The sequence below is a fragment of the Osmia lignaria genome, chromosome 14 (genome assembly GCF_051020975.1).
Source record: "Osmia lignaria lignaria isolate PbOS001 chromosome 14, iyOsmLign1, whole genome shotgun sequence".
Lineage (NCBI taxonomy): Eukaryota > Metazoa > Arthropoda > Insecta > Hymenoptera > Megachilidae > Osmia > Osmia lignaria.
In genome coordinates, this window is record NC_135045.1 from 117,998 (window position 1) to 142,276 (window position 24,279).

The 24,279-nt window shown below is 37.6% G+C and overlaps 2 protein-coding genes across 6 annotated transcripts in view; both read left to right on the forward strand.

Moving 5' to 3' along the window:
- Positions 1-24,279, forward strand: part of Btk29A (tyrosine-protein kinase Btk29A) — a 53,989-nt gene that overhangs the window by 27,228 nt on the left and 2,482 nt on the right. For 3 of the 5 annotated variants that reach the window (XM_034335307.2, XM_034335310.2, XM_034335314.2), the window contains 6 exons: positions 22,727-22,788; positions 22,853-22,936; positions 23,527-23,591; positions 23,673-23,738; positions 23,830-23,958; positions 24,045-24,238. In XM_034335307.2, coding sequence (XP_034191198.2) covers positions 22,727-22,788; positions 22,853-22,936; positions 23,527-23,591; positions 23,673-23,738; positions 23,830-23,958; positions 24,045-24,238 — 600 coding nt within the window. Of the gene's footprint in view, positions 1-1,997; positions 2,029-6,455; positions 6,705-22,726; positions 22,789-22,852; positions 22,937-23,526; positions 23,592-23,672; positions 23,739-23,829; positions 23,959-24,044; positions 24,239-24,279 lie in introns of those variants that run through there. The other 2 variants (XM_034335316.2, XM_034335313.2) reach the window with 2 other exon arrangements.
- On the forward strand, positions 10,618-12,056 carry LOC117609240 (uncharacterized). Its single transcript, XM_034335318.2, has one exon. The coding sequence runs from the start codon at positions 10,726-10,728 to the stop codon at positions 11,755-11,757; it is 1,032 nt and encodes a 343-aa protein (XP_034191209.2). The 5' UTR covers positions 10,618-10,725; the 3' UTR covers positions 11,758-12,056.

Consider the following 24,279-nt stretch of genomic DNA (forward strand, 5'->3'; position numbering starts at 1 on the left):
TCTGATTGAAAAAAATTCGCGAAACTATTTCGACGCGTCTCTCGTTTTTAATTAATATCGGAATTAAATGTTTATAAAAGTGAAGTGGACGGTGTAGAAAAAGCGTGAAATATAGAAATGTCGGTGCTGTGCTACACGTAATTTGGTCATATCAAATTGGTCATATCAAAGCGAAAATACGTGAGTTTACGTAAAGGAAAACGGATCAGAAGTTTGATCACGTTGCGTGTCCGCGAAGCGTGCTTAATTCAAATCAAGATCGCGTTGCGATTTGCGAGAACACTTGGAAATTTTCAAATTTTCACCAAGGAAATTAAAAAAATTAGGAATAGGGAAATGAAGGGATTTCTGCATTTTAGATGTAGAAGAGAAGCTTCGGGTAGTTGTTGCTCGCGCATAGAAACTCTTACTTCCGGTACGTGTCTTCAACAATACCACAACGTCCCTGCACAGTGTTTCTTAACGATAAACGAGAGCCCTCCTTAACCTACTTACAATTAGCCTACTTAACCAGTAGAACAGCAGACTTGACGGATCTTATTGTTAGCTAAACATCCCTTTTTCACCGCAATCGAAATTCGATTAAAGCCATTTCGTCATCTCGCTATCTTATTCGGATGAATTTTAATGGATAAACAAGCAACCGTAACAGAATTATCCTTCCGAAATTGCGTTCGGTTTCGCGAGAAGGATACGTGTCTGAAATTTAAGCAGAGTTGTAAATTTTTCTTCGAAACCTATTCGGTGTAGGTTTTTTAATTTTTTTTTGCAATTATGATGAAGACTTTATCATTACATTATCATTACGTATGTTATACGAATAGACTATTTTAAGAATTATTCTGAAATCTAAAATTTTTAATAAATTTTTAAATAATTACTTAAATATAGTGAATCGGAGAAAAATTGTGAAATTTTTGGTTAGCTGAATTTACCAAGACTGGTAAGAGGTCTTACACGAGGAAACACGTCCCACTAATTAAATCGTCAACTTGGGTAAGATGCAATCGGACATCGGCCATCGATTAAATCTCTAACCTGCAATTAATCTCACTCCCATTATTAGCTACGCCATCGTAGCTAAATGATCTAATCTTACTATCCCAATTAACTGTACTTTAATCGTCACTTTCCATTGTTAATTAAATACAAAGAAATACAAAGAAATACAAAGAAATACAAAGAAATACAAAGAAATACAAAGAAAAGGTAGATTAAATGTTGTCGAAAATGTTCCCTATAAGAGTAAAGGAAACTGTTATAGTTCGTCGAAGGAAATTGAAGGAAATTGAAGGAAATTGAATGATTCGATATGCTCGAGTCGAGTTGTTGGCCCGTTGCAATCATGTAAATACAGCTGGTAGAATGGTATTTCTCGTCATTATTTTCTCACCCTTTTATCCATGCTCTCACAAGTGAGAGCGCATATTCATTCTCCGTTTGACTTGGCGGCTGCAGTTCTCCGCTCGCTTGCTCCTCTTTCCATTCTTCGCACATCGTATTTACGTTATATAAGCCCGGGCTTACAATGCTCCTGGAACGTAGTGTCTGTTCGTTATCTCGTGGCGAGAAGAGCCCAGATGCACCAGTGACAATGCTTAAGATCCGACAAAGACTTTTACTCCTACCCCTATCTAGCACACTTTTCTGCGGTCGTCCTCTTTCTTTCTTCTCTTCTCTTCATCCAGCCTCGACTGACGTGAAACGTCCCAACTTCTCCAACGGAGCAAATATAATAATCAGTATTTTCCTAAATACTTGAAAAATATACATATATAGGTGGTATATTGTATATACACTATTACTATACTAGTCACTAATGTTTGAAAATATTGTACCTATAAACGCGGTCGATTGTATTATTAACGTAGTAATACGTGTCACATTTGTAATTATTTGCAGAGGGTATTATATTGGTATTGATATACCTATATAGTATATGGACTGTTAGGGCATTAACATATCTTATAAGATTTCTTTTTCTTTTTTTGTTACAGGTGAGTACATCTTCTCTCCAGCGCATTACAAGTAAGTTGAAACATTCATCGTATACCATAGGTAATGGTTTTAATTAGGTAGCGATAAGGGCGAAACAAAGCTGGGCCAAAACAAAGTGTAGAAAACATTCTTTATACATTTCTTCCATTATTACTTTTCGAAATCATGGTTTCACCTTGCAAAAAATTGGTCAGTAAAAGAGAGAAGGTAATTATCACGCTTTAGTGGAGGGTAAAAATATTGCGCACGCGTGCGAATGCGTCATCGAACGCAACCCTGGTGTATCCTTGTGTATCCTTGTGTATCCTTGTGTATCCTTGTGTAGCAGGGGATTGTATGTACATGAGCACACAAATAGCTCATTATAACCGAGGCTCGCACTCGGACAAGTCGCACCCATCGCAGCCATCGCACCCATCGCACCCATTGCACCCGCGCACTAGGTAATTGGGGTTAATGATCGTGTGTACGCTCGTACTTGGACGCGAAGCAGCTCTCGACAAGTTGGCTCGAACCAGCCATTCCACCCATTAGCAAGTGTAATGCCGGTCTTGCCAACACCTCGTTTCTTTTCCACTACCACCCTCTCTTCTTTCTTCATCTCCTCTTCTTCTGCGTTCTTGCTTAGCTAGCTAGCTAACTAACTAGTCTCGACCATTCGATCCCGAGAGACTGTTTTTCCTTGGGGATAATATTCCTCCTCTGCAGCTGACGTACAGATGTTAAGAAAATATGGTCATTTGTTTCTGCTTCGTTCACGTTACCTGTTATTTAAATTATTCATAAGGCGATAAAAAAGGCTGCAATTAGCAGTCACTAATTATCAATGAACGTACACTATTACACATGAGTGGCGGATTTAATTTCTGAAAATTTCGTTTCATCCAAGCATTTTTATCATCTCTCTTGCTAATTACTAGTTAATGAAAGATAATTAATAGGAAATGCTGGGTGTATCGGTTTACGGGCATCGCCTTCCGCTAATTAACAATTGCTAATTAATGTTCAATTTCGAGGCGAATCGCTCTTCGATCGAATGTACTTAAATTTTCAAGTATAGTACGTAAAAAAGTAGTTTAGTTTAGTTTAGTTTAGTTTAGTTTAGTTTCCTTTTATTATTTGAACGGTAATCAAATTAATATTTGGTACTCGATGAAAGGTGAAAAGAAATGAAACATATTTTATTGGTAAATTATTGTTACCTATCATTACGTTTTTGTTCGTTAAAACGAAACTTGGAGAACGGTTTATTGGATTTTTACCTAATAAAACTTTAAGTGTTTCTCTGCTTTTATAATGAAACACCTTGTACTTCAAATCTGTTAGATTTTAATATGAAAGAGGCAATAATTTAAAAGTTACAGCGGGTTTCCCCGAATAAAGTAAAAAACTAAATAATATAATGGTTAAAATTAAAAAGAATAATTAAAATCTAGTGCAAGAAATGTCTATTCATAATGCATCAAGTACGATGATCAGGTAGAAAAAAAGAAAGAAGTAATCGTAGCTTCCTGGGCACTTGTTAATTAACTTTCAAGCTTCCTCGAGATTACCAGGCCTTGCCTTCCTTTCATTAACTCAAAAAAGACCCTTTCCGCGTCTTTACAAATTTTCAGCCCCATTTCAGCTCGACCTCTTTTATTCGCTCTATTTACGCGTCGCGTTTTCTCCATTTATATTTGCAAAACTAGCATAACTCTCTGTTCCGGTTCCTCTCTCTTCTTTCCTAACTGTTATCGCGTTGATTGTCGGTTAATATAATTAATTTTTCAAATTTTTCAAATTTTTCAAATTCACACCTTCAGTTTCTTCGAATCTCACATTATTTTTCTGTTGCTTCGATTTGTATTCATGTATAGACAGTAGTAAACGTGTTAAAGATTAGTTGTTTAACAGTTGAAATTGAATTTCTTTTTCATGTAGGTATTATTATTCGAAGATTCGAGTCACGATCGTTGATTACATATAGACGGATTTCTTTAGCTTCATTGACATCGGTGACTTCCCGATCGGTGCTCGTCGTCGAGTCTCTCGATAGGTAGGTAGGGTAGCGAGGCCAACATTTTTGCCGTTCAAGCAATTTTTATTAAACGACACGGCATTGTTTGTCACGAGACGTGCCACTTTGTCTGATACTCGAGGCAAAGTAGCTCTAAGCCTGGTTACAAAATCCGCCCCTTTGCTCGGTAATTGCTGACTGCTAAGCTGCTGCTAGAAAAACCCTTGTGACGTCGAAAAAAGAAAGACGAAACATTTAACTGAACAACCTAGTACTGTGAGCGTGAATTAACATTTACGTTAATTAAGGTGTTGAACTTGAATGAAATTCATTTTCTTTTTCTTTTTCTTTTTCTTTTTCTTTTTCTTTTTCTTTTTCTTTTTCTTTTTCTTTTTCTTTTTCTTTTTCATTTTACTTATGGGGCCAGCACCTTACCATTATACCTATTATATTGTAGATTTTCTACGTTACCTAAAAAGGTTACAAAGCAATACCGACAAACTTTTTTTTAGGCAATATTTTATTAATTCATCTAGCAACGGTGCGAACGAGTGTCGTTGATTGGTAGAATTTCGTCTTGTTTTCAATATTTCGACGAATTATAACGATATATCAAAGTTTTTCAACTGATACATCATACATCATGCAACTGCAGTTGTATTCCGATCGTAGAGGCTCTCTTGTTTCGAGAAACATTCGAGTCTATGTAAGTACGTGTATTTCCTTTCAACGGGATTCGAATAAATATTCGAGGAACACGGTACGCAACGGTACGCTCGTGGTCTAGAAACTCTGCAATGTTGCCTCGAGACTGGAGAACTATCGCCCGAAAACTGTGCAGACTATTTCCAGCTATTCGTATCCACGACACAGCTCCCTGAAATTCCATCGTATACAAGAAGAAACCAGTCAGCAAATTTAATTGGACGTTGACGATGCATTATTTCCACTTCCGTCCGGTTGCCTGCCATCCATTCGTAGGAAAATTTTACTTTACCTGCCTCTATTTTCGCTTCGTTTCGAATCTCCAATTAAATGAAACGTTAAAACGCTTCGTTGATCGTTCCTTGATTACTTTATCGAATCGGTTCTTCTTTAAACGAATTTCCAAATTTTCTCTTCGTCCAATTAATTAATTATAATGAAATTTGAAAATTTTCTGTTAGTCCAATTCTTTGGAAATGAATCTGACAGATTGAGACGGAGTCGAGGCTTTGTTCCGAAAAGTTAGTAGCCGTAGCCGTGGTAATCTTGGGTACATACTACTTAATTGGACGTTGATGAGAGTGGCAGAGATAGGTGCTCGTTGCAAACTGCTGATCCTCTATACTCTATACTCGCGAAACGGCGTCGTCAACTATTTTCCAAGAACGCTGAAACTTGTTCGTCTAACATGAACAAATAAAAAAGGAGCTTGCAAATCAAGCTCGATTTAATAGAATGAAGCAAGTTGATTCGTTCGAATATGTTCGTTGCCGAGAAACCCGGGGAAATGATTAAATTTTGATCGCGCCGCGCCGATGGGATTCGATTTTAAGAGAAGAACAGAGGAGCAATCGTGATAGCAGTGTTTCATAAAAAGCGTTTTTCATCACGCGAATCCTTTCAGTTTGATTAACATCGGAACACTTGGACGTAGTAATTTTACTAGCTGGTGCAGATGTCGTTATAGTGGACGATAAAAAAGAACATGATTATTATTGCTGCACGCTATAAAGTACAATGTAGAATTTTTCGACGTGTATACGTATTATGATATAAAGAAACGAAAATGAAATATAATTTAATTTTGAAATTATTTATTTATAAACTTTTTCACTTTTTATTTAAGAAATAAAGATAAATTGATAGGAGTGGTAGGTTGTTGGTCGATTTGTTCACCTGTCGGCTGACAGCAGCTCGTTGGTTTAGGTGCCTCTACCTGTGCAAACTCGGTAGTGGAAACTCGATCTCGCTTCGTACCGTTCACTAACCGCACACGATGGAACCTGCTACCATATATTCTGGATACGTTGCTTGCCACGTCCGGCGTCCAACGTCCAACTTTTCAGTTTCGACAAAGAATATCGAGTGACATTATTAAAAGAAACAGTAGTATCACCGACCAACGTACATAAATATAATAGAAGAAATCTCTGCGAAATATCTTCGATTTACGATTTACGATTTACGATTTACGATTCAAGCTTAACTATTTGATTATCGTGTCGTCCGACAGCTACGTAAGTAGGTAAGACCTGACTCTCTGGTTCATCGAGAGGCAAAACTTCCGTGAAGGTGAAACTCTGCGAGAGGGAAGGCCGATGACGAAGAAGAGGGGCACACCTCTGCCTTTCGCTTCCTTCGTATACTGAAACTCCTTTAGTCGCGGTTAGACAACAGTCATCAATGCCTCTACGTTTCTCTTCAGACGACTTTTATTTTCAATTTTTCTGATTCCACTGATAATTTTATAATGTTATATAACGGTATATACGTAATAAGGATAAGAACGCGGTGAAAATGGGTATTATGGATGCTTCGAAACTTGAACGATTTCCTCGAGTTCCTGAATGTCCGGCACGGAGTACATAATCGTGATTAAAGCGTGATTAAAGAAACGATATGATGGTGATAAGTGCATTGAAGCATGTCGCGAATGCGGCGACCAATGCGGTTCATTCGGCGACTAATGCCAGCAACACTGGCCACGGCCATGCTAATTCTGGTATGTTTCAATTACCCTACCTTATGCTTACTACCTGCAATCTAATTTCTTTAATATGACTAAAAAAGTTTATTTACAGTTTGTCGAGTTTCGTACTTATCGTTAATGACCCGATATTTCAAAAAGTGTAAAAATCGATCGGGTTTGCGGTTCTTGTTTCTTATCTGAATCGGAGTTATTCGCATTTTCGCGTTTTCGCGTTTTCGCGTTTTCGATTCGCTTCAGGCTGAAAGCATCTCCTACTTAGAACGCTCGATTGTATTCATATTGAAATATCGGTTGCGCAAAATGGAAAAGGTTACATGAAACGGCTTGAGAGCACGATCACGAGCTCTGCTCGATAGAACAACGGAAAGTTCTCTTCTTTCGACAGTTATCGTTAGAGAATAAGATAATTGGTGTCGATTTAAACGCGATCATCTTCTCTAGTAGCTACCTGGATAATCAATTCCATTGGCCAAATGACGATTATCGAACGCGATAATCATTTGTCATTGTACGAATGAATAGATACGTAGAGAAGAAAACTTTAAAAATCGTTGCACTTGTAAATTTTTCAACCTACTGTTTCGTAATATACACAATTTTACGATAAATCTGAATTCTGACTGGAACTTGTAATTACTTGGAATTATTTACTAATTCAGAATAATTTTAATCGAGAAGATATGATCTTTTGCAAGAAGAGAAACGATCCTGCTAGACACCGAACGAATCAACGAACGAACTCATTATACGACCTATTTACCATCACGATCCTGTTTATATCACTATACGACTATACATATACGACTATACGAGAACGGAATCGCAACTTTCTTGCCACGCCTAATGTCAAGATCGCTCCTTGTGTCTTCGATAACCATTACCTACATTCTTCGTGGAACATATTCCTCTTCTTGGAAACTAATATGTATAGAAGGTACTGCTGTCACGAATAACTTTTTCCTTCGAATTGATTAGAATCACGAAAATTTCCTTGGAAAAATTCAAGGTGGATGATATTACTACATATTTATACAGTTTATGGTTTATGGAAATTTCTTCCAGTGAAAGTTGCATAGAATATATTTCGTGATACGTGATGTAAATCGAGCAACGACCTATGTACTACATACATATTTTTTATCGTACCTATTAACGTTGATAATTGTTGTTTGCGTGGGGTGATTTCATATTCGATTAATTCAGCGATTTCGTCAAGGCAATTTATAATTATTATATTTCAAAGTCAAATTTCGACCAACGAGTAGAATACTTCCGAGAGTTGTATTAAAATTCAAGGACGGGCCTTGGAATTTTTCCGCGAATCACTGCGACCGTTTAAAAATATTCTAATCATTTATTTGACAAAAAGAAAAAAAAAAGGATATATTTTAACTCATTTTTATTCTCATTCTCATTCTCATTCTCATTCTCATTCTCATTCTCATTCTCATTCGCATGATACATGCCCGTTTCATACTTTGTCGAGTAGTTTTCTACACAGATTTATTTTTTGTACGAAAAAATAGCGTTAAAGAAGCAATCTTGCGTGGGTTGCTATTTTTTGTAGAAAAGAACGTTCTTTCGTAGAAACGATCCAACGCGAAGAGACTCCGCTTTCATAGAGGAACGTTTCATGCAGAAGTGATTCTTCATGATTCCATCTTTTTTTTTTTCTTTTATAGAGAGCCGCTCTCACGAAAACGATCCGTATAGTTAAATATCAAAGACATATCCGTATAGAAACGATCGTATTTATTTTTTCTAACAAATTTTTTCTCGGACTGTTGGATCTGAAATTTTAAGTTGAAACAAATGCATTTTTGTGCATCGATGTTTCATAGAAATGCAATTGCATCTTTACTTCCATGAAACTCTATATTTTCTGACAAATAATTATCATTAACAGCTGTTGGTATTTTGCAATCAACCATACGGAAGTGTTACACGATCGTAACGCGTACAAGTGTGTTCTTCTCGCGTACCTACCATCCAACTTTCACTTTTTCTTTTTTACTATATAGGTACATAGTTTTCTTGTCACGAAATTTTTCCCTTGCGCATAGTGAAATGGAAATATTGTACGCACAGTTTATTCTGGAAAGTTTGAATTTCGTAAATCATATTAAACTTAAAAGTGAACACTATCCGAATAGTCTACTGCTATCTAAGGGTTAATACTAGTTAGACTGGTGTATTTGCAAACTACACATACACATTATAAAGCTCGTAACAAAAATAAGAATAAACAATAGCTTGTATTGTCAGGTATTGTCAGGTATTGTCAGGTATTGTCAGGTATTGTCAGGTGTTGTCAGGCATTTTGTCACGCGTTAACAGCTGAAAGGATGCTTCAGCAGGTGGATAATGAGCAGCCTGGAATTGGTAAGAATATTTGACAAGGCCGTATCGCGTGTATTCGCTCGTTACATGTGCCCTTCGTATTGAAAAATTCACATAAATCGAATTCACATAAACGAGTGTGTTCGAGGCCGAAACTTTCCGACACCGTTTCCGTTGTCCGTGCCTCGTCTTCTCGAACAGCTACCGAATGAATTTCAATCATCTCCTATTTTCTTTTCATTTCCATTCGAAATACGATATCTTCCAGACGATAGACACTAGACTGTTTTGCTGATTAATTGTAGGTAGGTATCTATGTAGTATCGATGTTATTTGTAATAAGCAAATGATTGAAACTAAAGATAAGAGATTGTTATTTTGTAGAGAACCCTTGTCGTTATGTTACGGACTGTTGAGCACTAATCAGCACTCTACATATCGAGTATCATTCGAATCGTTATAATTATTCCAATCAACCGCGAACCAAAAAGCAAGGCAGATATTTCAAATAAAGTTGATTCTAAAACGCTGTGATATCATGATCAGTTAGCGTGTAAATTCATTACCTAAAGTACTTACATAGAGTTTGCATTAGTTAAGTGATAGTGTGGGACGTTGTTCGACGACCTCGGCTTTTCACCGATACCTTAGTAGAAAGTTTCTTAGTTGAAGAGAGGGTAACAGGCCTTGAAAATGGCAATCAACAGGAGCGACGTCGCGTTGAAAAGGTGTCATGGACGTGATAAGTGTCGAATTTTCAATGTAATTTTTTAGTCACTTCAAATACATATACCTATAGTCGATTTCATGTCTTACTTATCGTTAATTTATTGTTCACCAATCATGAGTTATCGGTCGAATTAGAACGTGACTTGATATCAACGGAACTTGATGTCACGACCGCGACTTTATTAAAAACCGTCGAGGGACCAAGAAAATATCACAGAATACGAGCATCTACGTATCGACGACAAGCGACAAGCGACAAGCGACAAGCGACAAGCGGAAATTTATTCTCTCTCGGAAGTATCGACCCTCGTTTCCATCTAGCGGAAAATCTTCTTCCGCTCCTTTCAACTTTCCTCCTTTCTCTGGCTCACGCCTGTGCTTTTTTCCTCTAACGTATAAAAGTGATTTATTCCTGCCGCTTTTCTTCTTTCTTTATCGAACGGTTCGAACGGTTCGAACGGTCGCTGCAGTAATTAGCCTTGTTTCGCCGCGCTTAATTACTCTGGAAAAGCACCAGACGCGTTCTTAGAGAATAGCCAGCGAGGAAAAAGTAGGTCGTTCTTGCGAAGAAAGAAGGAAGAAGGAAGAAAAGACGAGAACAGCGCAGTGACAAAATACTTGATGCAAGTTCACGGTCATGTTTAAAATTCAAAGTTTGTTTTCTTGCTTTTCATTGAAATATGTATCACCTTTTCTAAAGCTTGAAAAATTAGCGCTTTAATAGCAACTGCTAATTTATAGGAGTAAAGCAGTTAAGAAGAATCTCGTAAGGCAGATAATCGTGTCATAGGTCGCAACCTCGATCTAATAATTTTCTTGGAACGCTATGCAATTGGTGGTGCGGTGACAAGTATAAACTTGGACGATCTGTCTGTTGACGGGTTAGTCGCGATCAAACCGTTTACCAGGTTATTCGCGCGAATATATCGTACACATTATTATCTATAATAATTCGAACGCGAAAATGTTTCGATCCTGCGTATCGATCGTGTTGCTGATGTCGTCGGTGACGATAGCAAGCTCCGAAGAGGAGGCAACGTGTCAGGAAATAAACGGTTACACAGTGTGCCATCGCAAAGGAACCTTACTGCACGTCAGTCAACAAGAATTCGAGGAAAGACTTGAAATTCACGATTTAAACCTGTTGGCGATCCGAGAAAACACCTTTAACAATAATTTAACCACGACTAGACTGAGCTTTGCTCTGGGTAATAAGCTGTCTGTATTGAAACGCGAATCGTTTCGTGGCTTGGATAAGTTGGAAAAGCTCGACTTGGACAGCAACGTGGTAACTTTGTCGGCGAACCTGTTCGCCGAACTTGGACAGCTTCGCTCGTTATCGCTGATCTTTAACAAGATCAAGGATATACCGAAAGATACGTTTGCTGCTCTGTCGAATTTGATGTGGCTCTATTTGGGTCACAACGACATCGAATCGATCGACAAGGAGTCTTTCTCAGGATTGTCCTCCTCTTTGTTGTTCCTCTGGTTGAATGACAATAAAATCAGTAACATCGAGGCTGGTACATTTACCGAAATGCCTGAATTGAGTCGTCTTCACTTGGAAAACAATAAATTGACTACTATACGAGCTGGTAGCTTTCGAGGACTACATAAATTGGACGGTTTGTTTTTGGATCATAATCAACTGACCAGCATCTCGAGGAATGACTTGAAGGGTCTAATTGGTCTAAGGATTTTGTACCTACAGTCGAATGAAATTTCTACGATAGATGCTGGAGCGTTTTCGCATTTGGAACAGTTAGAACAGCTGGATCTTAGGAAGAACAAATTGATAAGCCTTTATTCGGAAACGTTCGATGGATTGGCTAGTTTGAAGAAATTTGATTTATCCAATAATTTGATCAATTTTGTGGATCCAGGTACGTTTGCTGCACTTTCTGCGTTGAAGACCCTCAATCTTGCCAACAATAATCTGAGCAGTGTCGATAGAAAGAGCTTTGGATTGACTTCTTTGACGATGCTCTACACCTAAGGATATCGTAATATGTACTACCTGAAAGCAGTACCAGTACATACATACAATTGAAACAAAGAATTACGACTATTACGGCATGTATTATATTTTATTTGCTTCTAGGAGCAAAACATTTCGGGGAATTGAGTGAAATTTTCCAAGAAAATTTTTCGTTTTGTAAAACGGAAAATGGTAATAAAAAATGTTGCAGTTGACAATTTTTCTGTTCATCAGTTAAATTATTAATTTTTCGCGTATCATTTTCCAATAACGGTATCTCGTTAATCTTTGTTGCTGACGTTAGATCAAGCAATGTAATAAATGCACGCGTTATTAACGAGTGGCTGACACACTCTTTATTCTTCGAATATTTTAATCTTTGATTATAATTTATTTATAATTTTCTGGAAGATTGGTAGTGTTTTAAAAATCATAAAAATAATATACGAGTATATGTATAAATAAAGTAAGCATTTTAAACTTCTGTTAAGTAATAATCGTTATATTAGGGGGAAGGGACATGGGATAGGTTTCCAAAAGCAAAAGGTGTTTTGCACGGTGAAGAAGGAAAACTTGAGAGAACTTGAAAGCAAACGGGATGCACCACGCTTTCGCTTGAAAAACGCTTTCGCTCGAAAAATCACACAGCGCGTTAACAGAATAGAGGTTGGAATTAAGAAATGTTTGTAGAGAAGGTAAGAAATCTATATTCGAAGGGTGTGAATGCATGTGATAGGTGGTGGAACTTTTTGAAACGCGACATATGTCATCCTTACAATCGAGATTCGATATTTATTACAAGGGGACTACTAAAGGCGTAGTTGAATCGACGCGACAGGAGCCGATTGAGAACGGTGAAAGTGTACCTTCAAGTACTCGACATTGAAAAATCAGATATTATTATTATTATTATTATTATTGTTATTATTAGAAATGTTGATAAAGAATGGATAATGAAAAATTGTCAATAGGTTTGATCGTAAGACATTGTAGACAGAGGTAGGGGAAATGTTTATAGTAGATATTTTTTTCAAACATTCTGTACATTTGGGTTGCAGGAAAGCAGATACTTGTCTCTCGGTATCTAGTACCGAGGATACTCCGAGCTTGATTCGCAACGTTATTCGAAATGTTATTCGCTGCTCCAGTCTCTAGAACGTGACTGGAAACGACGAATTAGACCGTTTGAAAAGCGTAAAATTATGTTTGAACGAGGCGTGAATGCGATGTCGATGCTCTCAATCGAGCTTTAAATTGTTTAACATTCATTTGATTGTGGCTTGACGAACCAGACTGGTGAAAGGAAAATGTTTAAGTGCTTTCAAACAGTTACCGAAGGAAATTTTGCTTTTCACCTTCGTAAGTGAATCACCTAAGTAAATTCAAAGTACATATAACAAAAGTTAACTGGTAACCGCTTAGTCGAGTGTTACGTGCTTTCTATTATAGCTACGATTTATTACAGCTCGCGTCGATAGCTGGCTAGATAGATGCAGCCAGTCGAGCCAATTAAATCGAACTTCTACCGTTGCAGAATCGTGTCGATACCGTAAAAGAGATCCTTTTTAATTTTTTTTTATTTTCGTTGCTCTAAAACAGCATTTAGATGAACGATTTGTAAGAAGAAAAAGAAACGAACCGATAGAAATCGTTGAACCGACATTTGAACCCGGATCTTTCGTTTGCTAGAGAATCGGTCAGACCAATTAAGCCATCCAGACGCGTCGATATCTTCTTTTTGTATCAATTTAACGTTTGAACACGGCTACCATTTACAGACACCGAATCAGAACTGTGAAAGTCGGTAAACTAGTCGGATTTTTTTTTTTACAGAATCATTACTTACTTACTTACTTAATGAAACTTTCTTACCTGGATCAGTAGTAGCTAATCGATCTTTGACCGTTGCGTTTTCGAGTGAACCACAGTGAAAGGTTTAAATTGTAGATTGTCGTCAAGTTAACCGAGGTCTGGGACAGTTTTAAGCCATCTTGAATCACTCTGTTATACAAGTAGTTTGTGCAACGTTCATCAAACTCCATTCAGTCGTACGATGGAAATTTGAAGAAACCACCGTTTTCTATTCACCCCTCTCTTTTTCTTTCATCGATTCAGGCTAGAGAGAATAAATGTCTCTGAATCGTAATAACGGCGCGGAACGTTGAAGAAAAAGAGAAAGAAGGGAGGAATAATTATTGAAACAGACGAGTAGGGTAACAGTTGCATATTTAGTGGTGACGGTTAAAGAAGAAAGGTTTCGCTTTGCCTCGCTTTTTATATTATTCCCTGTTTCTGAAATGAATGTTCATCGTTACAGAAAGGAGACACCATGGTAAAACCATTTTTCCAGTTTTTTCCAGTTTTTTCCCTTTTTTCCCTTTTTTATTTTCTAATTTGCGGCGAGCCTCGACTTCTCGTAGGACGAAGTAACATCGTGTTACCTGGTAGAAAAGCGGTGCGTATAAACCACCTAGAACGTATCCGTTACAGAGGTTGCACCGTAATGTTTCACATTCTATTGCCTGATCAATCTACCTGCGCTTCCCTGAGAATATTTATACAGGATGGTTGAAACGAACATGGAGAAAATTGTTGTATTCAGGTTTTTCGATCAACAATTATTTAGAAAAAATCAACTCATTTGTTCGGTAAGTGATAATCGATCGGTCTTACATGTTCAGGTCTAGCTACAAGTTTTGTTAACGAGCAGCACCCTTTGCTTCGATGGAATATCGATATTCGCCTCATGGATAATCGACTTGTCAGGATTCTGTCCCTAAACTTAACAAATGGGACTTTGCATGATGAATATAGTATTCGGATGAAGATTTCCAATGTACTTACCTAATCGGGAACGATAGGATATTTTTCTACACTCGTAATGTCATAATGCTTATGAACAGTTTAAATCTCCCCTTCAAATGTAGCGTGATAGAGATTTCTTTGAAAACACGAAAACATCCAAAGACATATTTTTTCTTCTATCGGTAGAAATGTATTTGAATGGCAAGCAATTAATGGAACACCATCTACATATTATCCACGTTTCATCCCTGTTCAATAAGAATCTTTGATATTTCGATATTTCGATATTTCGATATTTCGATATTTCGATATTTCGATATTCCAATTTCCTGGATAAAACGCTTTGTACTTAGCATTTTGTTTCCGAAGTGTGTCAGTTAATCCGAAATATTTAGGTACATATCGCGGATCTCTATGTATCTCGACTAAGCACGCATGCTTTCCAACTAAACTTTCTTTTTACAAATGGAACCGTAACGCTAGAAGGATTTTATTCAACCTAGAAAGCTACCCAGTCCACATTTTTCTTTTCTTTTATAATAATTAAAATGTTCTCGTCTAAAAGTCGAAATGCAGAAAATTATTATAGTAGGTAGTATATCGGGTTAAATCACCGTAACATTATTATATTGTATATTCGGGTAGGTACTATTTCACGTTCAGTTTAATCAACCAACAGAACGCGAGAATCACCCGAGACCAAAGTATCTGAATTAGGTAACGCGTTCAATTAATCAGCCAACAATAGGGATCAGAGTGTCGTTTGGCCGCGAAATCGTTTTGGTAAACAGTTACCTACAGGGATAGCACGTGTGTACCAACTCGTTCGAAACAAGTTGGAAAATCGAAATGGGTCGATGCTTGAAAAGACAACCCCCTTCTTTTTCATCGATGATCCATCATTACGATGGTTAATACATCGCAATCGTTAGAAAGTTCCACTGTTTACGCGATAAAAAGGCGAAATGGAAATCTATTTTCGTACACTGCTACGCTCACAATCAGCGTTGTGAATTGCAATCGTGAAAGCCAATCTGATTTCTTCGTTCTATTATATTTTCACATTTTCACATTTTCACATTTTCACATTTTCACTTGTCCACGCTAACAATAAGTGATATTTAACTGCGTTCAAATAAAAAAACTGTTGTGTTTGAGTGTCAATCGCACTACTATTTATTAACTATTAACTGTAGGTAATACAAGTACTTGATTATTATCTATATTAAGAAGAAAATCCCGCTTTCCTTTCCACCCGTACATAGATGATAAAAGATACCCACGAAGCAACCTAATTTAGCAATGATCGTGATGGCGTTCAAGTTACCGCTTCCTGCTTATATCATTGCTCTCCTACAATAGCCGCAAGCCCAAAAGCGTGTTCATCGGGCGTGAATACGCGCGCACACGCTCCGTTAATGCATAATGCATATAATCGAGGCTACGATCGTACCTATATGTATAATCCCAGTGCAGACAAGCCAGCTATTCCGATCCGATCCAGAAAGTTAACATTTCAAGCCGAATGTCAAGTAGAAACGGCAGCAGGCTTCTGATCATTGCCTAGCTTCTTGTCAATCCTATTCTCCGAGGAGGACGTGGCGTGGCGTGGCGTGACGTGACGTGACGTGCCGTGCCGTGCCGTGCCGTGCCGTGCCGAGAAGACTGAGCTAACTTGAACTCGAGGATGTCCGTTTCACAGACTGTGGCCCATTTCAAGGAGCTAAACATGGACAACAACCTCCTCGAACTTGCCTCCTTGTATTTCAGCTTCTACCGGATCGATCGACGCTGGGCGGCGCTGGGTGGCGCTGGGCGGCGCTGAGCACCGCGCCGGTGCTCTCTCAGGACTCGTTCAACGGATCATCGAATTTCAAGCGGGTCTTATTGACGATGAGATACCAGACTCGTCGTCGTCCCAAAAGTAATGTACAATAAAAAGGTACCAGGAAGAGCCAGAATAGAGTAATACTCGAGCGGTTAATGGTCGCAGAGGGTTTAACTTAATGTGTCTCGTAATCGAGTTTCGAGTGCCTTAAAAAAAAAAGAAGATTCATAAGGTGAAATCTAACAATAAGCAACTTGTAAATTGAAATTTGAAATTTGAAATTTGAAAATGTACAGAGTACAGTATGGCAGGTAAACGACCCAATTACTCTCATTTTCCGACTGAAATACACACGATTAGCCAAGCTTTTTTTAATCGCCGTGTCTGCTAGCGTAGTTACGCCCGTTTCGGAAGCCTTTTAGTACACTCCAGTTATTTCTGTTTCCCCGCAATTAAATCCTTTTCGTTGGCCACAATTCCATCGTTCTTTCTTTTTCTCTCTCGTTTCGATGAAATAAAAGGTAAGGTGAAGCACGTTAGCGTGTTGTTCAATTTTCATTTACTCGCGCGCATCCACTGTGTGGATTATTGAAATCGAAATCTAGAAAATTTCTAAACTTTTATCTTTTTATTCACCGTCACTTATATTCGCTATTCGCATAGTCAGTTTACCATGAGTTAATGCACGAAAAGAAAGCCAATTCCATCCAGCATTGAATCTCGTAAAGAAAGAATCAGATCTGGTTTCGACAATCAGGCCCGGACAATAGTTCAGCAAGGAGTAATTCCACAAACGACCCAGCCGCCTGATTGGTCTCGTTAATGTTGGTGACTCCGGCCTAAATGCAAGGCCAAAGCCTTTGAAGTGGATTGCCAAACGCATTCAGAAATTAGGGCCTTCGAAGCACCACAGTTTCGTACTATGTATATCTGTTATTAGACACTCGGTGTCAAGAGCAATGCTAATGTTTGCGATGTTTCCGGTCTGCCCTTCAACCTGTCAACTTGTACGTTTCCACGTGGGTCATCTGTTTATTCCGGATTCTCTATACTGACATCGATTAGGTTCGATTAGGGAGTCAAGTAGTTACGCTGATTCTATGGTTTTTGTCGTCTTGTAATATTGCACAAAGGGTTTTTCTAATATAAATATTAGGACATACACACGTACATAAAGGTATGATAGTTTTTGGTATAATTTAGTAAGAAAAATTCATTGTCGGATATTGACGATAATTAATATTGCTATGTCTTTAATCATGACCCATTAAAGGGAGTATTGGAAACGAATCAATTAGCCAAATAGCGAGCCTGGGGTGTGTGCTCCTGTCGTAATTAATTGCTGTAATTAATTAGCCTCGTTTAATTACCGACAATGAGACCAACACTAATGTTCTGTAACGTTTCTCTTTCAATCTGATCGAATTTAAAGATGATCGAATAATGTTCGTCGATACGAACGAGTCAAGTTTATTTTTTTCCAATTCAATTGAATTCTCACCTTGATATGCCTAGACTTTTCTTTCTCTCCTCTTTTTCTAGTCGCTTAACTAAATGAAATATGTATCATCAATTTCTTCTCTCACACGTACACGTTCACGTTCGCGCAAAGGAAAAAAAGGACAGCTTAATATTCGAAGAAGTTGGAAGCAATCCAGATTAAAGACAGCTGCATTATTATTATTATTATTATTATTATTAAATGTCGCGTCGCATCGAGCTAAAATTTTCCTTCTTTTACCGTCACTTTCTTTCACAACTATATCAATTCTAGCATGGAATTATGAAATTTTAGAACTATCGGCAAATTTGTAACTGGATAACAATAGGTAACCGAGACTCGCATCGTTTTTCAAATAACCTTTATAATTCTATAGAAGTAAACTTCTGGTACAATAATCTCGATAAAAGACGCGGCTAATATATGCGTCACTGATCGATCGAGTGACCCGGAGACACTTGGAAAGACCGTTTGAGAAACTCGTACCGAGGAAAAAGAATTGGACGGAAGATTCAGCCGCGTGTTCCTGGAGGAAAAAGAAAAGAGAAAAGAGAAAAGAGAAAAGAGAAAATAGAGAAAGGGGAAAAGCAGGATAAGGCAGGCAGACTCGGCATTGTGCCCAGCAAGGAAATTGCAGTGTCACGTTTTGCAAAAATGCCACGGAACTCCGGCCTCTGGATTAGTTCCAGATTCACTGAATATTAAATTGCACGGGAGGCGCTGTCGATTGTCGATCCTCCTTCCTACACAAATTTACTTCTATAGCTGCTGGAAATTTCAACTTGAAATGGGCAAAACAAATCAATATTACCTACTTAATTTAGTTTACCTAAATACATCAACATGGCATCGCAAGTTGTTTATTTACTTTTCAATTTCCATCGCCTATCTTTTTATTTAAAATTCAAACGCTACATACAGGATGTCTACAGTCGAAACCAAGTTATCCTTTATAACTGTTGAAAGTTGTATAAGCAAATTGGCCATTTAATCACCAACAACGGAAGGAAAACGAAACGAAACGAAACGAAACGAAACGAAACGAAACGAAAGTTGGGCGGTTGGTTGGATTCGTTCAAGTGAATGCGACGGAAAGAACAATGGCAGACGGAAAGGAAAAAGTGGTGGTCCGATTAAGCCGACTACCACTGATAACCTAACCAACGGGAAATCGCGTAGGAAATTGTACATTTTAACCTGGAATGATTTAAAAGTCCGTTTAAAAAGATTTTTAAACGGTTTCATCAAATATCCCTGCTAAATTACGACCTCGTCCTGACGAGGGAATCTAAGAGACAGGGAAAAAAGATGAAGAAAGATAGTCTTTATAAAATTATTTGTTAATTATCTATAGTTAAAATTTCAAACAACCATAATAATGATAAATCTTTTACTGAATAATTATTTCAATTGAATAAGTATATTATTATTATTATTATTATTATTATTATTATTAAATGAAATTGATTCCAGTGATGATAAATTCACCGAACGAAGGCACGATATTATTCACGTATTATTCACGTATTATTGTTGATCGTTATGAAAATTTTCCATCAAATCAATAGGCAAACGGAAAAATATTCATTCCATGGCACGTTGCATATATGTATAATGTATGTAGGTACGTAACAAGACAATTATTCTCTCGTTGATAGACGAACAGCAAAGGACACCATTATCGAAATCACGTAACAAGAATGTTCTGTTAGAATTTGTTAAAACGCATCGTAATATAAATACTCGTCTATTGCGAGATGAAAAATTCATCCACCGCACCGTGTTGATAACTTTATTGAATATATGTATGAGAAACTGAGTCGATAAAATTCCAAATTTCTTTTCTCTTTATCAATTTATCAATTTATCAATTTATCCTGGGCCTTTCCCTTTTTGTCTAACTGATATCAGAATTATTCGGAATAAAAGTTTCAGAAAAATTTCTTATTTCTTCACGTTTTCTTCTTTCGCTCGAAACTGTTTGAATTTTGAATAGTGTTTGCGGCAACGACCAAACTATCCCCGATCAGTATTTAAGCGCAATTGTAAGAGAATAGATGGAGGTTTTCGCGTGGTAGTCAATGTCCTGATTTAAAGTTTGCTCGCGCTCAAACTCTTCTACACAAGCCGAGGAATTTCATCATCTTTTAAACCTAACCTAGTAGTAGGCATTCGTTTCATTTATTTGGCAAAGAAGCTTTCTCTTCCTTAGATTTAACGAATAGAAAGACGGATGCGACAGTAGTGTTGGGGTGATATCGTTCCGAGGGCCAGAATAACGACTCCTTTAAGGAAATCTTCTGGTTTTCGCGTTTAAGTCCGACTTTGCGGATAATGATCATTATACGTTAATTTGTGCGGCCTAGATATTCGCCAAAAAGCAAGCCGTTTTTTATCCTGCAATATTTCCTCATCATTTTCGTTACGATCTCGAGCGAACTCAATCTAGGGGATTTCGAGGATTTCGAGGATTTCGAGGATTTCGAGGATTTCGGGGATTTCGGGTTTTGATCGTAAACTTTCTATCCTCTTCCATTGACGACGATGAGAAAAGTTTCGATGCTTACACAATGGAGATCTAGGGAGGAAAAGGGAAAAGGGAAAAGGGACACGCGTCGATGGTCAACCAGAATAGATGGTCCTGGCTAAACTTGAATCGATAACAAGGAGGAATTTCGTCTATGTCCACTATCGTGGTTGCGACAAGGCAATGTTACCTGATTTATTCAAGTCCGCGTGGAAGTGGTAGTAGGACCGCTTAACCGATCGTATTTCGATTATTTCAATTAAATTCAAAATTGCTTGAAATTAATTGGAATCGAAGTGATCATTTAATAAACCGATAAATTATCTTTTTTTTTGTTTTTCAAAGAAAAACAGTGACGCCAGTGACAATGATATAGGTAAAAATTTCTTATTTACTTTTGTCTATCATCATCAGGAAAAATGTAACGCGTTTGCTCCTATTATCGAGAATATAAACATGAATTTACGGAGAAATTTTGTTTACAAAGTTTCACTGAAATACGTAGCGCGTAATAGCAAAGTCTCGTTAAAAGCTAACTCGACAATATACGAGAACCTTTGAAACATCAAGATATTTTTCTACCAAACACATTTTTGTAAGAATAATAATATCTAGTTGCAGCCACGTTTAAACGCTCCATTATTCAGGGCTGCCTATTTTTTACGAATACGGAAAAATAATTGAATCTCTACCTCAAGTTTTGAAGGTAAAACGTTTAAATACATGAATTTTTCGAAAGCGATAGAATGGATCACTAGTTACCAGCAGTAAAATATAGGTAAAATCATTTGAAGAAGGTAAAAGGGCGATACATTAATCCGAAAGATTAATAAATCGCGATTAAAACGGTTCTTTTTCTTCGTCTTCGTCTTCGTCTTCGTCTCATAGACGAGGTAATTGCTCGTTCGAGCGAGTAAAAAGGTTCGCTAGAAACCCAAAGTTCATCCTGTCGACATAGGGGAAGTAAAGAACAGCTGACCTGTTTCTCTATTTCTATCCACGATACACGACACGACACGACACGACACTGAGAGAGCACACGTGAATACATTATTACTTGCTCGTTATCGTGCTCCAAATGTTTCACGTCCTGTTTTCCATTTTTCAACTACCCAGAGTCGTTTTACGCGCAACCTCTCTCCTTGTGAATACAACTTTGTCCCATTCGAATTTACGCAGAAACGTAAAAATAGTAATAAAAGAAGAAGAAGAAAAAAAAACTAGAACAGTAATAGAACAGTAATGATACGTGTAAGAGAGCAGACTGCTTCCGGTAATGAAACTCGAGGTGAAGAGGAAATTCGAAAGAGAGGGCACACGCACGTGCTTCAACGTGGGGACGTTGAACGGTCTAAGGGATGCTGGAGAGGGGATGCAGGAGGTTGAGGTCGCATTGATTTTGTCTAGACAGGGTGGAGACTACTAGCTGTGGTATCGTCCTTCGCTCACCGTTGATATTCCGGCATCCAGTACGCTCGGTGCACGCACCTGCACTCTTGCAACTGCATTCTCTTCTCCATTCGCCATCTTACACGCGATATTATTACACATTTCCTGGAATTTCGTGAAATTTCGTGAAATTTCGTGAAATTTTCTGAATAAACAATTAGTGTATCCATTTTCACTCACGCTCATTATTCATTTGTGGGAAAAATGAAAGATGCGTTCAATTAATGGCTATTTTCTAAAAGTGTCTGTTCTGGAATTTTTCTCATCCTGATAAGCAGAAAGATGTAGTAGAATTTCAATTTGTTGGTAGGTAAATTTTTCTTTAATTACAATCAAACATTTCTTTTTAATTCAATAGATGTTTCATACCTATAATATAATATAATATAATATAATATAATATAATATAATATAATATAGATATGATGAAGATGTTGTAAAGATTGAAATTGAATAAAACTTCCCGTCTTCTTTTTCTTTCATGGAATATTTCGAAGAGAACGGTACCAATTATTCACTCATTTCTTTTCATGAACTTTTCGTTGCAGTAAAAGTATAAAGTTCATTAGTATTCATTAAAATAGCGCAAGCAGCGCAAGCTCATTATAATGTAGGTAAGTTACGAGGTTTCGCCGGCAAACTTTCTTCTCGTAATGTACTCAACAATTATCGTGATAAAAAAATCAAGTACCCTTTCTTCCTTCCGGTGAACGTTGAAATTAATAATGTGTCATTGAAAAATTTCATTGATATCTTTCAACGCTAGAATAATCGATTATTACTTGTGTGTGTGTATGTACAAGAGCTGTGCTGCAATACCATTCAATTATTGCAATTAGGTAATAGCAATTGGAAATTTCTCTGGTTTATGTTACAGGGACCCCCTCGACTCCGATAATGCCAGGGGGCACACCTGGCACCCCGTCATCAAAAACGAAGGTAAAACAATCAAAATATTTTCACAAAAATCAATGTGTTTTTCTGTATCAATGTATATTTTTAGGATAAAATAATGATGAGGACGAAGGTGGTGGTAGCTCTGTACCCTTTTCGAGCGATCGAAGGAGGCGATCTGTCCCTCGAAAAGGTAAGCAAACAATTCTACACTCAATTAAGATCTCACTAGGAGGAAACCTGAGGTCGCGATAATTCCCAAATTAGACTAAACTTCTAATTCTAATCGCATCGAAACCATCGAATCTTTCTGATCCGGGATACAGCTTTCGACTTTTGTCACGCCGCTATTTCAATCTTTCCTCGTTCAACAATATCTATATTATAAAAATGTTAATAATGAATTTTTCTTAGCTAAATGCTAAAAATTCTCACGATGAAAAGTGACAACAAGTGAGAAGTAAACAACGTGTATGGGAAAAATGAAATGAAACTGTGGCTCGCGACGCGACGCGACGCGACGCGATTTCTTTAATATTTCACAGCACGTAAAAAGCCTTTTGAAAACTGGTCCATCAATGCTGAAAGCTACCGCCGAAACGATAAAAGCTGCTCCTCTGTTCTGGCATCGATTGCCAAAAAACTGTGTTTTTACACGCAGTCTTTTCTTTCATTCCTCGAAATTCAAGAAATTCAAGAGATTCAAGAAATTTGAAGGGAAAAGCATAGTGGCGTTTCTCTTTTTCCTTCGAAATTAGCTAATAGACGTATGTTTTATTTCAGGGTGCAGAGTACGAAGTGCTGGATGATTCCCAAGAACATTGGTGGAAAGTGAAAGACGAACATGGGTATGTATGTTGCTGATAAATATCTTGCTATTTTATTTAAAACACCAGAAATTACCTAACTTGGGTAATTTTATTTGACAGATCTATCGGTTACATTCCCAGCAACTACGTGAAAGAGAAAGAACTTTTAGGCCTTCAAAAATACGAGTAAGCGCGCTAGTACAATATTATATAATCTTTCTTAATCGAATTTTAATGCAAATGCACCGTTAGAGTGTTAATAAAATTATAATTATAGGTGGTACGTAGGTGATATGTCGAGGCAACGCGCAGAATCATTGCTCAAACAAGAAGACAAAGAAGGATGTTTTGTTGTTCGTAATTCCTCTACCAAAGGGCTTTACACGCTTTCACTCTACACTAAAGTGTAAGTATCTTGACTTTTGAAGAATACCTTTTGTGTGTTGATGTTTAGGGGAACGGTTGAAAAGAAGACGGTCTGTGTTCTTGCAGCCCGCATCCGCACGTGAAACACTATCATATCAAGCAGAATACAAGAGGAGAATTTTATTTGTCCGAGAAACATTGTTGCGGTTCGATACCGGATTTGGTCAATTATCACAGGCACAATAGCGGTGGTTTGGCCAGCCGATTGAAAACTAGCCCTTGTGATCGTCCTGTACCACCTACCGCTGGTCTCAGTCATGGTTTGTTACTTTCCTCTTTTATTCTAATACAATTTATTCTC